We start from the raw sequence: 16,899 nt of genomic DNA on the forward strand, positions 1-16,899 counted from the left end.
CAAAGTATGGGGGGCAAGCACCCCGAAACACCGTGTCTGCAAATTGGGATTCTGATCTGGCATATATATCCTAAGTTATATTAAAAGGATTGTTAAAAATCCACATTTAACTTTTAGGATCGCTACTTCCAATAGGTGGCGCTGCGCTAGAGTTTGTCTCCTGTCCTGGAGAGAAAATTTGAATATTTTGCAGAGGGGCATGGCAGCTATAAGTCCCCTTACTTTACTGGCAGTCAGACTGGCTTGCAAAGTCTCCATAAGGAGAATAGTGTTCCCCCGTGGTCCCACAAAGCTTCTCATAGCCAGATCAGACACCCCATACTTTGCACTGACGAGGGGCAAGCACCCCGAAACACCGTGTCTGCAAATTGGGATTCTGATCTGGCATATATATCCTAAGTTATATTAAAAGGATTGTTAAAAATCCACATTTAACTTTTAGGATCGCTACTTCCAATAGGTGGCGCTGCGCTAGAGTTTGTCTCCTGTCCTGGAGAGAAAATTCAGATGAAAACACGCAGATAACATTCCTACAAGCTGAGGAATGTAGCAGCTCAGTTAATACTGCACCACTACCGTAAGTAAGGTTTGGCTCACAGATTAGCTGTCCAGTCTACTTAAAGGGAACCTGTCAGCAGAAATTTTGCCCTAAACCTAAAAGTTTCCCCCTCTGCAGCTCCTGGGCTGCATTCTAGTAAGGTTCCTATAGTTATTCTGCCCCCTTTTAAATCAAAATAAATAGTTTATAAAGTGGTACCTTTCAGTTTGAAAATCTTGTTAATGGTACACGGGGACGGGCTGTCTGGTGTCCGTTACTGTCCCTCCTGCCGCTTTAGGCTGTCCCCCAACGCTCATTTTACATACCTCAGGACACCGTCCACTGCGTCAGAGGTCTCACGCATGCGTTGTGCCACTGTAGCAGGACTGTGCCCAGTGGGACCGCTGGTGACGTTGCACAGGCACGAGAGTATGGGTGGCGCTGTGATTTTCATCAGCAAGCTCCCGCCCATAATCTCGTGCCCGCGCTTTCCCCTCTGCCTCCACCGTTCTGCGCATGCCCTGGCCAGGTGACCCAACGTCACCTCTTTCCCATCTAGCCCTGGGGCAGGAAATAAATGGGAGGAGCAGAGCAGGACACCACCGATCATCTGGTCATCTGGCCAGGACATGCGCAGAACGGTGGAGGCAGAGGGGAAAGCGTGGGCACGAGATTATGGGCGGGAGCTTGCTGATGAAAATCACAGCGCCACCCATAATCTCGTGCCTGTGCAACGTCACCAGCGGTCCCACTGGGCACAGTCCTGCTACAGTGGCACAACGCATGCGCGAGACCTCTGACGCACTGGGCGACATCCTGAGGTATGTAAATGAGCGTTGGGGGATGGCCTAAAGCGGCAGGAGGGACAGTAACGGACACCAGACAGCCCGCCCCCATGGTACAATTATCAAGATTTTCAAACTGAAAGGTACCACTTTATAAACTATTTATTTTGATCTAAAAGGGGGCAGAATAACTATAGGAACCTTACTAGAATGCAGCCCAGGAGCTGCAGAGGGGGAAACTTTTAGGTTTAGGGCAAAATTTCTGCTGACAGGTTCCCTTTAAAATAGCTGTGTGTGTGTGTGTGTGTGTGTGTGTGTGTGTGTGTGTGTGTGTGTGTGTGTATATAGATAGATAGATAGATAGATATATATAGATAGAATATTATAGCATTTATATATAGAAATAGATTTTATATATATATATATATATATATATATATATATATATATATATATATATATATATATATATATATATATATATATATATATATATATAATATATTTTAGACTCTTACAAATGTGAATACACCCGTCACATTTTTGTAAATATTTTATATCTTCATGGTATATCACTGCAGTTATGACACTTTGATACAATGTACAGCAGTGTACAGCGTGTATAACAGTGTAAATTTGCTGTGCCCTCTACATAACTCAATGCACATCCATTAAAGGGAAAATTCAGGACTTCCTGAATGTCTAAACCACTAGCAACAAAAGTGAGTACACCCACTAAGTGAAAATGGTCAAATTGTGTCCAAAGTGTCAATATTTTGTGTGGCCACCATTATTTTCAATCACGGCCTTGCTCTCTTGGGCATGGAGTTCACAGGAGCCACTGGAATCCTCTTTTTCTTCCATGACGTCATCACAGAATTGGTTTATGTTTAGAGACCTTGCACTACTCCGTTTGACAATACCCCACATATGCTCAATGGGGTTTAGGTCTGGAGCCGTGCTTTGCTAGCCCAGCACCTTTAGGGTATGTGCACACGTTGAGTATTTGGTTGTAAAAATTTTTGCACCATATCTGCATTTCTTGGCATGAAAAACGCTATGTAAAAATATCCGTTTTTTGCTTAGGTTTTCATGCATTTTTGTCTCCTTTCCCTGCGTTTTTTTTCATTGCTTAATGGTGAAAAACGGAGGCAAAAACGCTGAAATAATTGACATGCTGCAGATTCTTTTTTGCACCAAATCTGCAAGGAAAAAGAAAACGTGCACTACGCTTCAGGTTTCTCATTGACTTTTCTGGCATAAGGATTTGCTTGCACTTTTTTGTCAACTGCACTAAAAAACGCATCAAAAACCGTGACAAAAATGCACTGTGTGCACACAGGCTTACCCTCAGTTTCTTTAGCAAGGCAGTGATCATCTTGGAATACTGCCCTGTGGTCCAGAGGAAAACTGCTTCAGCATGTCACAGTACATGTTGGCATTCATGGTTCCCTCAATGAACTGTAGCTCCCACAGCCGGCAGTACTCGTGCAACTCTGAACCATGACACTCTCACCACCATGCTTGACTGTAGGTAAGACATACTTATCTTTGTACTCCTCACCCGGTTGTCGCCACTTGCACGACACCATTTGAACATTGTTCCAGTAGTCTGCTTGTCTTCAGCAAACTGTTTGCGGGCTTTCTTGTGCATCATCTTTAGAATAGGCTTCCTTCTGTGAGAACAGCCATACAGACCAATTTGATGGTCTCAGCACTGACAGGCTGACCTCCACCCCTTTATACTATGCTGCAATGCCGGCATCACTTATACATCTGTTTCAAAAAGACAACCTGTGGAAATGACGCTGAGCACATCCACTTATCTTCTTTGGTTGACCATGGTGAGGTCTGTTCTTAGTGAAACTTGTCTTGTTAGACCGCCGTATGGTCTTAGCCACTGTGCTGCTGCTCAGTGTCAGGTTGGTGGCAATCTTCTTAGGCCATCTTTTTGTAGAGCAATAAGTCTTTTTTTCAGATCCGATCCTCACAGAATTCTTTGTCATGAGGAACCATATAGAACTTCCAGTGATCAGTATGAGGGTGTGTGAGCGATAACACCAAATTTTAAAAAAACTTGCTCCCAATTCACACATGACACCTTGCAACTAATGAGTCAGACTACACTGGGGAGGGAAAATAGCTAGTAGGGCACAATTTGGCCATTTTCACTTGGTGGTATACTTCCTTTTGTTTCCAGCCGGTCAGACATTAATGATTGTGTGCTGAGTTATTTAGAGGGCACATCAAATTTACACTGTTATACAAGCTGTACACTGTCATATCTTCAGTATTGTGTGTGTGTATATATATATATATATATATGTGTATATATATATATATATATATATATATATATATATATATATATATATATATATATATATATATATATATATATATATATATATGTGTATGTGTGTGTGTGTGTGTGTGTATATATATATATATATATATATATATATATATATATATATATATATATATATATATATATATATATATATATATATATATATATATATATATATATATATATATATATATATATAATATAGACACACATCATACTTAGTTATAAAACACACCAAACAGGTCAGGGATGAAGGGATCCATAGCTCAGGTGGGGGAATCTGTCCACAGGACGACTATTTGTTGCATACTCTGCAAATCTGACCTTTATGGAAGAGTAGCAAGAAGAAAGCCATTTTTTTAAAGTTAGAAGTCTTGTTTGCAGTTTGTAAAAAGCTATACAGGGGATAACACAACACTAGCACGTGGAAGAAGGGGCTCTGGTCAAGACCCACAAACAGTATAAGGCTAAGGACAAAGGCATTACTGCGAGTGCATCGCATGACACTCAGCTCCTGGTCTGCTGTGAGTATAAACAGTGTCATGCCACTGTGATGCGATCGGAGCATCAGATTAATGTCCCCATCTCCTCCATTGTCAGCTTATGCGTATATCGTGCTGTACTCTGCTGTAATGTGAGTGCAATGCAATGTTTCTCTCGCACCCATGGACTTGTATGGTTGCGAGTGAAAACGAATCGGATTCCACCCGCAGCATGCTGTGATTGTTTTCTTGGTCCAATTAGGGCTGAGAAAAAAATGCTTATGGGAGCAACCCAATAGAGGAACATTGGTCCGAGTGGAATGCTTTTTGTTTTTTTTGTTTTTTTGTTTTTTTTAATCACATTTCACACTCTACGTTTTACTTGCCTTGTGTACAAAAAACACTGGTGCACATGATCTTAAGTTTAAACATTGTATTTAAGATGACTTGTACCGGTGTTTTTTGTAAATGTGGTTTGTCCGGAGAAAAAGTCAGTAGGACTTTAAAACAAATAGACAATAAAAACACTTTGTCTTCATCTTGTGAGCCATTTTTTTTTTACTTTTTTTTTCATGTATCATTTCATTTATGCTTCACAAATACTTGCTACTTAGTGTGGGTATATCACATAAAATTCCTATAAAATACATTTAGGATTGTGAGTGTAATGTGAAAAAATGTGGAAAAGTTCACGTGGTGATAATACTTTTTCAAGACTCTGTAATGCCATTTAAAAATCCGATTCTCCCTATCCTGCTGCCTCTGCCTGAAATGAATTGTATCCAGCAGGGGGTGGTGATAGAAGTAGGGTGAGTGATTGCAGTGCCAGCCCACAGTGCAGGAATAGTGACGCCCTGTCTGGCCCCTTTGCTTAGGCACGACATTTGGAATCTTAACTATGTAAATGCTGTTGATTCTGGTACCAATAAGGCCTCTGATGTCATGACGCACATTTAATAATTCTCATTCTGAGCTATTGGGTGAAGGTATGAAAGCTGTTCTTTTCTTGCCCTAGTGCCCAGTCTCAGTATGCACCCAGAACTGGTGGAGTATAAAAGGAATACAGGCCAATAGTGACCTTTGTATACAAAAATGAAGTTCCTATAGATTGTCTATATTACCGTATTCTATCTAGTTAAGTTTATAAATAGCTTAAAATCGAGAGTTGTGTATTGGTGTTAAAAGGGAACTGTACTTTTAACAAACTGCGTAAATCTTACAAGGAAGTATAAGAACCTTTGTAATGAGTCTGTATGTAATCTACGCACTGCTGGCATTGTGGCCTAGTACTAAGTGGTAACAGCAGTACAATATACCACATGGCCATTGCACTAATCATCTGTTGACCACTTGTACACACGACCTGGCGGGGCTGCCTGGGGTCAGCTCATGAGCTGACGTTACACCATATGTAGCAGCTAACACTTTGCTGACCAGCTGAAATCTAAGAACTCTTAGCACTGCCATTTATGCTTTACTCTTACTGCCATTCTCCCCTAGATGCCATGGTCAATGGCAACCACAACATGTAAATGAGTAGATAAGAAAAAGCGGAATTTTTATGGGTTGTCATGGCAATCAAGCGCCTAAAAAGGCCCTCAGATATATCATATTACTACGTCTCTTGCATTGCTTATTTGGATGATATTAATATAACCAATATACTGCAGTGTATTTATACATGTGATCAAACCATTGCATGGTCAAGGACCGTAGTAGGACTTTAAACATGTTGTAACGCCTGCCTGGAACCTCAGACTGGCTGTAATGGACAGACTAGAGGAAAGCCGCTCACAAAGCAGGACCCCGAGAACCCTGAAACCTTTTAACCCCTATACAGGGATTTGGAAATACACAGGGCCCAAGGTGATCACTACTTGTGGAAGGCTGCAGTCCAGGGGATAGTAGTCGTCAGGCAGGGTCAAATCAGGAAATGCAAAACAGGGACAGAATCAGGCAGGCAAGGATAACCAAATCAGAAAACAAGTTCAGAAAACCAAACAGAGGTCAAATCAAGATCGGGCAGCGAGGTACAAAAACAGTAGGAGGGGGGTAGTCAGGAACAAGCAGAAGTCAAAATACAGGGATCACACAACAGTATGGGAACCAGGAATACAGAACTATCTCTGGTAGAGACCAGCAGACAGAAAGTGGAATTAAACGGGTGTGGTGTCTTCCCATTGGCTGCAGCTGAATGGTGGTAACTTCAGCTGGAAGACTTACGCCACCTACAGTCAGCCAGTGATACTGCAGATCCCAGGGAAACCCAGCTTAGTGGATGAGCGGAGCATACGCCCACCAGAGCCACTAGCCCCCACACGTTTCCTATCACCAGCACAGTCTACAGTGGGAGCATGGCGCCGCCTGGTGATCGAAGCAGAAGTCGCAGGAGCTGACTCTGGGGGACGTGACACTTGTTTTACCTTTTTCGCTTGGTTATTTAACGGTTTTGTGTCACTGCGTTACCTTTTCCCTTCTTTAAGAATGTTCTAGTCACTATAAGGGTACAGTTCCACTTGTGCATAGCTTCTGACGTGACGGCATCGGAAGCGATATGCTAATGACCCTCTGCTGCCGGTGTCAGCCGAGGGTCATGCGACTGTGATGTGATTTGTGATCATAGCTGCGCAGAAGAGGGGGGATCTTTTCCCCGGCCTGTCTCTGCGTACATTGCACTGCACTCGGATGACACCCCCCTTCCTCTCTTACCTCGCACCTTCTTCTTGCCTGTCAGCTGCTTATTCCAGCAGCACAGACACGCCAGCCATGATCTGTGTCTGAGTTATTAGGTGTGTACTTGCGCTGCGGTATTCTAGGTTCCAGGTGAGAGGATCTTTGGCTCGGATCTTTCCTAATTCTCCATTATTTGCAGTCACAATACTGACTTACAGCAAACTACATCTTACAATTTTCTTCACAGTATTGATAATTAGGAGCCTGCATTTTTTTGGTCCTATCTTTTGTGGACTCCGCAGTGACCTCAACCTGTATTTATTTTTCTTTGTCGCTCCATTGGGAGACCCAGACAATTGGGTGTATAGGTTATGCCTCCGGAGGCCGCACAAAGTATTACACTAAAAGTGTAAAGCCCCTCCCCTTCTGCCTATACACCCCCCGTGCTCCCACGGGCTCCTCAGTTTTTTGCTTTGTGCGAAGGAGGCAGACATGCACGCACAGCTCCACAGATTAGTCAGCAGCAGCTGCTGACTATGTCGGATGGAAGAAAAGTGGGCCCATATAGGGCCCCCAGCATGCTCCCTTCTCACCCCACTCTTGTCGGCGGTGTTGTTAAGGTTGAGGTATCCATTGCGGGTACGGAGGCTGGAGCCCACATGCTGTTTTCCTTCCCCATCCCCCTTAGGGCTCTGGGTGAAGTGGGATCCTATCGGTCTCCAGGCACTGAGACCGTGCTTCATCCACAACTCCTGAGGAGCCTGCTGGATAGGAGCCGGGTATCGTTCAGGGACATGGCCCTGCTACTTTAAGGTACTCTGTGTCCCCGTGGGGACCGCGCACAGCAACACTCCAGCATTGCTGGGTGTGCTAGTGCACCGGGGACCGCGGCGCTGACCGCGTTTGTGCCATTATACACTGCAGCGTCGCTGAGTGTGTTTGTGTATGGGGACTACCGCGCTGACCGCCGCTGCCATTGTTTTTACTGAGGCGCGGCTGGGACTGTTAGTGCGCCGGGGACTCTGCGCCGGCCGCGCTTATACGGCGGCCGCGCTTATAACTCGAGTCCCCGGCTTTTGGGCCTAGTCTCTTTTTCTTCCCGCCCCCAGCCCTGCCAGTCAGGGGAAGGGCGGGACGCTGTACAGCACGGCAGCACTGAGGGCTGGAGCATGCTTTGCATACTCCACCCCCCTCACTGTGCACAGTGAGGCACCAGCTCCCGCACTTTCTGGGTCACGCCCACGGCTCCCTCCTCTCCTCAGGACGCCGGCAGCCATTCCTGTCAGCTCCTCGGACGCTGCAGAGGGGAGACAAACTCTGGGGGACCCAGGCAGGGATTCTGGTGGCCACACAACCACTTTAAGCGGGCGGTAAGCAGCACCTGAGGTGCTGGCCCCACTTGTGCAGAAGTGTGATTATAGTTTATATGTTTACAGGCTATACTTTACACTGTATGGTGCACAGTTGATTTCTGGCTATATACCCTGTTGTGTTGCTCAAAGGAGACAACAATATGGCGCCCACAAGAAGCAGGGGTGCCAAAACACAGGCTTACTATGCTGCCTGCGCCGCATGTACAACTTCGCTACCGGCAGGTTCCACTGACCCTCATTGTGTGCACTGCTCGGCCCCTGTGGCATTTACTCAGCCGGAGCCTCTGCTAAGGGGGGCCCAGGGGGAACAACCAGCTAACACTGTCCAGGTGACAGGGACGGAGTTTGCAGTTTTTACTGACAGACTTTCTGAGACTATGGCTAAAATACTAGAAGCTTTGCAGTCCAGACCGGTATCTCAGACCATGGGCACTGTGGAATCACTGCCCCCTAGTTCCCCTCAGTTGGAACAACAATGTCCCCCTGGGGTGTCTCATAGATCCCAGGGTGAGGTCTCTGACACGGACCGCAGTCCCAGACCGCCTAAGCGAGCTCGCTTGGAAATCCCCTCGACCTCATCACATTGTTCAGGGTCTCAGAGAGATGACTCTCTGTATGATGAAGCGGAGGTAGCTGATCAGGATTCTGATCCTGAGGCCGCTCTCAACCTTGATACTCCTGATGGGGACGCCATAGTGAATGATCTTATTGCGTCCATAAATAAGATGTTGGATATTTCTCCCTCAGCTCCTCCAGCAGAGGAGTCAGCTTCTCAGCAGGAGAAGTTCCGTTTCAGGTTCCCCAAGCGTACAGCGAGTATGTTTCTGGATCACTCCGACTTCAGAGAGGCAGTCCAGAAACACCGAGTTTGTCCAGATAAGCGTTTTTCCAAGCGCCATAAGGATACACGTTATCCCTTCCCCCCCTGACGTGGTCAAGGGCTGGACTCAGTGTCCCAAGGTGGATCCTCCAATCTCCAGACTGGCGGCTAGATCCATAGTTGCAGTTGAAGATGGGGCTTCACTCAAGGATGCCACTGCCAGACAGATGGAGCTCTGGTTGAAATCCATCTATGAGGCTATCGGCGCGTCTTTCGCTCCAGCATTCGCAGCAGTATGGGCACTCCAAGCTATCTCAGCGGGTCAAGCCCAAATTGACGCACTCACACGTACGTCTGCGCCGCAAGTGGCTTCCATAACCTCTCAAACGTCGGCATTTGCGTCCTACGCTATTAATGCTATCCTGGACTCTGCGAGCCGTACGGCGGTTGCAGCCGACAATTCGGTGGCATTACGCAGGGCCTTGTGGCTACGGGAATGGAAGGCAGATTCGATTGCCAAAAAGTGCTTAATCGGTTTGCCATTTTCTGGCGACTGTTTGTTTGGTGAGAGATTAGATGAAATCATAAAACAATCCAAGGGAAAGGAAACATCCTTACCCCAGGCCAAACCAAAATTACCCCAACAGAGGAGGGGACAGTCGAGGTTTCGGTCCTTTCGGGGTGCGGGCAGAGCCCAATTCTCCTTCAAGGTCAGTCACACCCCTTGAGGCGCCTCATGCACTTCCTGGGGAAGATGGTGGCAGCAATGGAGGCAGTCCCTTTCGCGCAGTTTCACCTGCGTCCTCTTCAATGGGACATCCTACGCAAATGGGACAGGAAACAGACGTCCCTCGACAGGAACGTCTCCCTCTCTCAGGCAACCAAAGCTTCCCTTCGGTGGTGGCTTCTTCCCACTTCATTATCGAAGGGGAAATCCTTCCTACCCCCATCCTGGACGGTGGTCACGACGGACGCGAGTCTGTCAGGGTGGGGAGCAGTTTTTCTCCACCACAAGGCTCAGGGTACGTGGACTCAGCAAGAGTCCTCGCTTCAGATCAATGTTCGGGAGATCAGGGCAGTGTATCTGGCCCTAAAAGCGTTCCAGCAGTGGCTGGAAGGCAAGCAGATCCGAATTCAGTCGGACAACTCCACAGCGGTGGCATACATCAACCACCAAGGCGGGACACGCAGTCGGCAAGCCTTCCAGGAAGTCCGGCGGATTCTACTGTGGGTGGAAGCCACAGCCTCCACCATATCCGCAGTTCACATCCCAGGCGTAGAAAACTGGGAAGCAGACTTTCTCAGTCGCCAGGGCATGGACGCAGGGGAATGGTCCCTTCACCCGGACGTGTTTCAGGAGATATGTTGCCGCTGGGGCATGCCGGACGTCGACCTAATGGCGTCCCGGCACAACAACAAGGTACCGACGTTCATGGCACGGTCTCAAGATCCCAGAGCTATGGCGGCAGACGCCTTAGTTCAGGATTGGTCGCAGTTTCAGCTCCCTTATGTGTTTCCTCCGCTGGCACTGTTGCCCAGAGTGTTACGCAAGATCAGGGCCGACTGCCGCCGCGTCATCCTCGTCGCTCCAGACTGGCCGAGGAGGTCGTGGTACCCGGATCTGTGGCATCTCACGGTCGGCCAACCGTGGGCACTACCAGACCGACCAGACTTGCTGTCTCAAGGGCCGTTTTTCCATCTGAATTCTGCGGCCCTCAACCTGACTGTGTGGCCATTGAGTCCTGGATCCTAGCGTCTTCAGGATTATCTCAAGAAGTCATTGCCACTATGATACAGGCTAGGAAACCAACGTCCGCCAAGATCTACCACAGGACGTGGAAAATTTTCCTGTCGTGGTGCTCTGCTCAGGGTTTTTCTCCCTGGCCATTTGCCTTGCCCACTTTTCTGTCCTTCCTTCAATCTGGACTGGAAAAGGGTTTGTCGCTCGGCTCCCTTAAGGGACAAGTCTCAGCGCTCTCTGTGTTTTTCCAGAAGCGCCTAGCCAGACTTCCACAGGTACGCACGTTCCTGCAGGGGGTTTGTCACATCGTTCCTCCTTACAAGCGGCCGTTAGAACCCTGGGATCTGAACAGGGTGCTGATGGTTCTTCAGAAACCACCATTCGAGCCAATGAGGGATATTTCTCTCTCACGCCTTTCGCAGAAAGTGGTTTTCCTAGTAGCAGTCACTTCACTTCGGAGAGTGTCTGAGCTAGCAGCGTTGTCGTGCAAAGCCCCTTTCCTGGTGTTTCACCAGGACAAGGTGGTTCTGCGTCCGGTTCCGGAATTTCTCCCTAAGGTGGTATCCCCCTTTCATCTCAATCAGGATATCTCCTTACCCTCTTTTTGTCCTCATCCAGTTCACCAATGTGAAAAGGATTTGCACTTGTTAGATCTGGTGAGAGCACTCAGACTCTACATTTCTCGTACGGCGCCCCTGCGCCGCTCGGATGCACTCTTTGTCCTTGTCGCTGGCCAGCGTAAAGGGTCACAGGCTTCCAAATCAACCCTGGCTCGGTGGATCAAGGAACCAATTCTCGAAGCTTACCGTTCTGCTGGGCTTCCGGTTCCCTCAGGGCTGAAGGCCCATTCTACCAGAGCCGTGGGTGCGTCCTGGGCTTTGAGGCACCAGGCTATGGCTCAGCAGGTGTGTCAGGCGGCTACCTGGTCGAGCCTGCACACTTTCACGAGACACTATCAGGTGCATACCTATGCTTCGGCGGATGCCAGCCTAGGTAGACGAGTCCTTCAGGCGGCGGTTGCCCACCTGTAGGAAGGGGCCGTTTTATGGCTCTATTACGAGGTATTATTTTACCCACCCAGGGACTGCTTTTGGACGTCCCAATTGTCTGGGTCTCCCAATGGAGCGACAAAGAAGAAGGGAATTTTGTTTACTTACCGTAAATTCCTTTTCTTCTAGCTCCAATTGGGAGACCCAGCACCCGCCCCTGTTTTTTTGTGTACACATGTTGTTCATGTTGAATGGTTTCAGTTCTCCGATATTCCTTCGGATTGAATTTACTTTAAACCAGTTTATAATTTTTTCCTCCTTCTTGCTTTTGCACCAAAACTGAGGAGCCCGTGGGAGCACGGGGGGTGTATAGGCAGAAGGGGAGGGGCTTTACACTTTTAGTGTAATACTTTGTGTGGCCTCCGGAGGCAGTAGCTATACACCCAATTGTCTGGGTCTCCCAATTGGAGCTAGAAGAAAAGGAATTTACGGTAAGTAAACAAAATTCCCTTCTTTGCTGTGATAAATCTTGTATATGATGATACTATTTGTTAACCTTGGTTCTCATTTGACTGTCATTTTTTCACCCATACTGTTGTTGCTTGCTAAAGGTTGTGTCCAGTATTAGGGAGGAACGGGGGTGTCAACTGACACTGTTTTGTGTTTTTAAATGTTATTAATGGGTGTTTCTTGACTTGTGCAGATTTTCAATACATATTTAATAAAGATTTTTGACATGACCTATTTATGGTGTGATGATCCCATAATGTAGTACTCTTTTTTTTTTTTTTTTTTTTTCTTGTTTGTTTTCCTAGCATATATATTATTGGTGATACCCTATTTATTAAAGTGGTGCCCTCCTACTGGTTTATTCAGTGCAATGTTTCACACGCACCTATAGACTTGTATGGGGGTGTGTGAGCCGAGACTCCCTGCCAAACGCAGCATGCTATGATCCATTCCGCATAATCAATCGCAGATGGCCACTGCCCCATAGTTTTGCACTAGAGTAGAGCAATCCGATGTTTTATCAGATTGCACTCGTCCATGCAAAATGCAAGTGGAACCGAACCCTACGGATGGAAAAGGGTAACGTATCTTCACCAGAGTACTTTGTCTAACGTTACTGAATGTCTGCTACAAGCAGGGACACACCAGCAGGGGCTGAGCCCTGGCCCCCGCGGGGATGAGCACGCCCTGGCCCCCGCGGGGATGAGCACGCCCTGGCCCCCGCGGGGATGAGCACACCCTGGCCCCCGCGGGGATGAGCACGCCCTGGCCCCCGCGGGGATGAGCACGCCCTGGCCCCCGCGGGGATGAGCACACCCTGGCCCCCGCGGGGATGAGCCCTGACACCCGCAAGCACTCTCTGTACTCTGAAGAAACTTTAACTCTATACATGTTGCAGTCAGTAGCTACTGACCATGGCATAACATGAGTTTGACAGAGGGACCCCCCCAAAAAAAATTAAATGGTTTATCCTAATAAAAAAAAATAAGCTCTGCCTCAACACACCTAAATATTTGCTATCACTGTGTCTGTAATAACGCTTACTATCCCATAAAAAACAGAAAACATTTTAAAAAAAAAAATGAATGCCAAAATAACGTTTCTGTTCTTACTTCCCAAAATAAGGCACCTGTCAGTCACTGTCAGCGGGCAGGGATAATCCGCCAGGGACTTGCCTATAAGACTAGTTACCTGCGCGGCTAGGTTCCCGCGGATATTAAATGCATGTATGTCTCTGAAGCGCTGCAGAGTCTCAAAGGTGTGATCATACAGCCAGTGCTCCATACATACAGCCCACGGATCGGGCAGCATTTATCAACTGACAGGTTCCCTTTAGCAATAGTTACATTATAAGTTATGTACGGTATATCCTATCTTACAAAAAAAAACAGCCTCATACAGTTAGTCCAATGAATAAGAAAAATACTCCTGATATGACATGGTGATGAAAGAGTTAATAGACATAGGGCCCAGTGCTTTATGTTCCCTAATAAATTAAATCATTTCCCATTTATTACATAAAAATATAAACTGACTGGGTATTTTCACTTTAGTAACAATCTGTACTATTATATCACTTTATTTTCCTGCATAGTGATTGCAATAAAACCGGGACCGCATTGATCCCTACTCCTCAGTAAAATAAAAAGTGATTCAGAAGTTGTATATTCCCCATGTTGCCAATACACCGCTCCTTCAACAAGTCAATAAAAAAGATTGAGGGAGAAAAAATATGTATATGTTAATATTGCTTTCCTTTTTATTGATAACTACTCTTTACTGAGAGTCACGTTAGCTGCTGAAGTCTATAGTGTGTTTGTTTTTCCCATTGATGATTTACACTAAGTGCTTGTGCCAAAGTATTACAGTTATTTATTTCTGTACTTTTTTTTGTGATTTGCAGGTTTTTTGTCAGGTCCATAACCAAGATGGCTGCCAGCAATCCAGTTTTGAACAAGCTAGAGCAGAGGGCCTCCGAAGCCGATCAAGTGATAGAATACCTCAAACAGCAAGTGGCTCTCCTGAAAGAGAAAGCAAGTATGAAATATTAATGCAGTTCAAAAAACCCTAAGTTCTGAAAAATCTAAATTTAGTTTATTTTGCTCACTTACATAGTGCTATTAATTTAACAGCGCTTTACAGACGTCATCACTGTCCACATTGGAGCTTACAATGTAAATTCCTTATTACTATGTATTTGGAGATTGGGAGGAAACCAGAGAACCTGGAGGAAACCCACACAAACGCCTTCCATATGTTCTGCTTGGTGGGATATGAACCCAGAAATGTGACTGGGGCAAATCCATACACGCTCCTACCACTGAAGGTGTGGATACAGGGTAGCAGAGTGCTGCACTGTTTCCATAACTCCCATAGAAATTAATGGGTGTTACAGAAATAGCATAGCTCTTGAGTTCTGGAAGCACCATGCCTACATGCTTTTTTTAGCTCCACCTCTAGTTTGCCAGAACATGGATGGGGTTGTTCCCATCCCAGTCATAAAGGTCTCAGACAGAATTCTCCTATATAACCCAAAAAATAGAAATTCTGTAGCAAATTTCTGCATTTTGCCATTCCACTGTCATTCCTCACATCCATGTGATGGATAACACATAGTTGTCCTATATTTCCAGGATAGAATAATAAATTGCTGTTATCTGTTTATTTGGCCCCTCTCAGCCTAAAAATAGCAGCCCACAGCTGCCCCAGAAGTGACGCATTCATTAGATGTGTCAATTCTAGCGCTTTGCCCAGCTCTTCCTGATTGTCTCGCTGCGATATCAATTGGGGTAATACTTGTGGGGTTGATGTGAACACACACATGAAAAAAATAGTTTATTTCAGTAAACACTCCCTCGTTCACCAATTTATTGTATATAAAAAAAATCCTTGACGTGCCGACGTAATCTAATTGATGAACAAACATTCCCTCACACTCTCTCGTTCAACAATTTTAATTAAACAGCAAGCCTTGAAGTCCTGGCGTTATCCAATGGTGTAAAGTCCCACAACGCCCATAAATTCCTATAATGCTTCGTTCTGCCAACGTTACCAGAACGAGGCTCCAGAAGTTTCTGCTGATGAATGGCCGACCCGAAATTTCTCATGAGTGTGAGAAATTTCAGTCTGCCACTGACCAGGAGTCACCCATGGAACCTTGTTCTGAGAACGTTCTCAAAATGAAGCGCCATGGGAATCAATGGGCATCGTGGGACATTACACCTTTGGATTACTTTGGAATATTGAGGATATTTTTTTAATTAAGAAATTGGTGAATAAGGGCATATAAAGGGAGTCTTTTTTTCAAATAAACTATTTTTTTTTTCTGTTTTTTTATTTCTACAATTTCAGGGGTAATAATAGGGGTGTCTGATAGATGCCTATCCATTCCTAACCCCTGGGTTTAGTGTCAGCTAACATCAGCCCCAAAAGTATTACCCCAATTGCCACCTCACCAGGACACTTAGGAAGAGCCTGGTAAAGCACCAGAATTTGCGTATTTAATGGATGCAAACTTCTGGGGCAGCTGCGGGCTGCTATTTTTATGCAGTGAGAGGCCAAATAACCGTGGGCCTTCTCAGGCTGATAACACCAGTCACCAGCTGTCTGCTTTACTTTGGTTTGTTCTTAAAAAGAAGAAAAAAAGCGGGACCCCACATCATTTTTCTTTTTTTAATTATTTAAATAAATTGTTTTAAAATCGGTGTGGAATCCCCTCTATTTTTGATAACCAGCCAAGGTAAAGCTGGCAGCTGAGTGTTGTAGCCTGCAGTTGTCTGCTTTTCCTGCGCTAGTTATCAAAAATAGGCAGGATCCGATGTAATTTTTTTTAAACATCTGTGTTTGAGTTCAAGCCCTGGACATCTGGTGTTCGGGTTCGCTCATCCCTTGTTTTTTGCATAAATAGGCCTTTACGATTAATAGCTTGTCAATGCAGGTTATCAGAATAGCAAATAACACATTGTAATATTTTCTCTTTAGTTTTGCAAGCTTCTCTGCGGGAGGAGAAGAAGCTGCGCGTTGAAAATGCAAAGCTGAAGAAAGAGATTGAAGCCTTGAAAGATCAACTTGTTAAAACAGAAATAAGTAACGGAGGTAAGATTACTGCATCCACTACACCTGCGCTGTGTTTCGGATTAATTGACTCCTCATTTTTATTTATTGCATTAGTGTGTATAGACTGAAGCATTAATCGGTAACACGTTTATTAAGACACGATGGTTTCTGTTGGGCTTGAGTCACACTACCGTATGACTCGCGGGAGGATCACATTGCACTCCTCTGACTGGCCGGCAGCTCCCCTGAACTGAGCGGTGCAGCTGCAAACAAGTACAAGAAATTCACACGCTCCTGTCAGGAGAGCCAGCGGCCGGTCCAAGCAGTGCGATGCGATTGTCTCATGACTCATACGGTAGTGTGATTCCAGCCTTACTCCTATAGATTTGTATCAAACAGGGGGCCAAATCTTTTTCTCCCTAATCATGTTGGTGAGGAGGATTGAGGGAGCTCTACCTAGCGATACATTTATCAACTACCATCTCAATAGAGCCTAAATGTTAATTTTTGTAAAATCTCTTAAAAAGAATCACAAGGTATTTGCTACCCCATCTAGAGCAGCATAATGTAGGGGCAGAG

At 45.8% G+C, this 16,899-nt stretch overlaps 1 protein-coding gene across 4 annotated transcripts in view; it reads left to right on the plus strand.

Annotated features, from left to right (window-relative positions):
- AIMP1 (aminoacyl tRNA synthetase complex interacting multifunctional protein 1) overlaps nt 1-16,899 on the plus strand; it is a 136,250-nt gene that overhangs the window by 55,615 nt on the left and 63,736 nt on the right. For all 4 annotated transcript variants that reach the window (XM_075350488.1, XM_075350466.1, XM_075350497.1 and 1 more), the window contains 2 exons: nt 14,168-14,301; nt 16,246-16,359. In XM_075350488.1, the coding sequence (XP_075206603.1) occupies nt 14,193-14,301; nt 16,246-16,359 (223 nt within the window). In that variant the 5' untranslated portion in view covers nt 14,168-14,192. The remainder of the gene's footprint in view (nt 1-14,167; nt 14,302-16,245; nt 16,360-16,899) is intronic.

The sequence above is a fragment of the Anomaloglossus baeobatrachus genome, chromosome 1, assembly GCF_048569485.1.
Source record: "Anomaloglossus baeobatrachus isolate aAnoBae1 chromosome 1, aAnoBae1.hap1, whole genome shotgun sequence".
Classification (NCBI taxonomy): Eukaryota; Metazoa; Chordata; class Amphibia; order Anura; family Aromobatidae; genus Anomaloglossus; species Anomaloglossus baeobatrachus.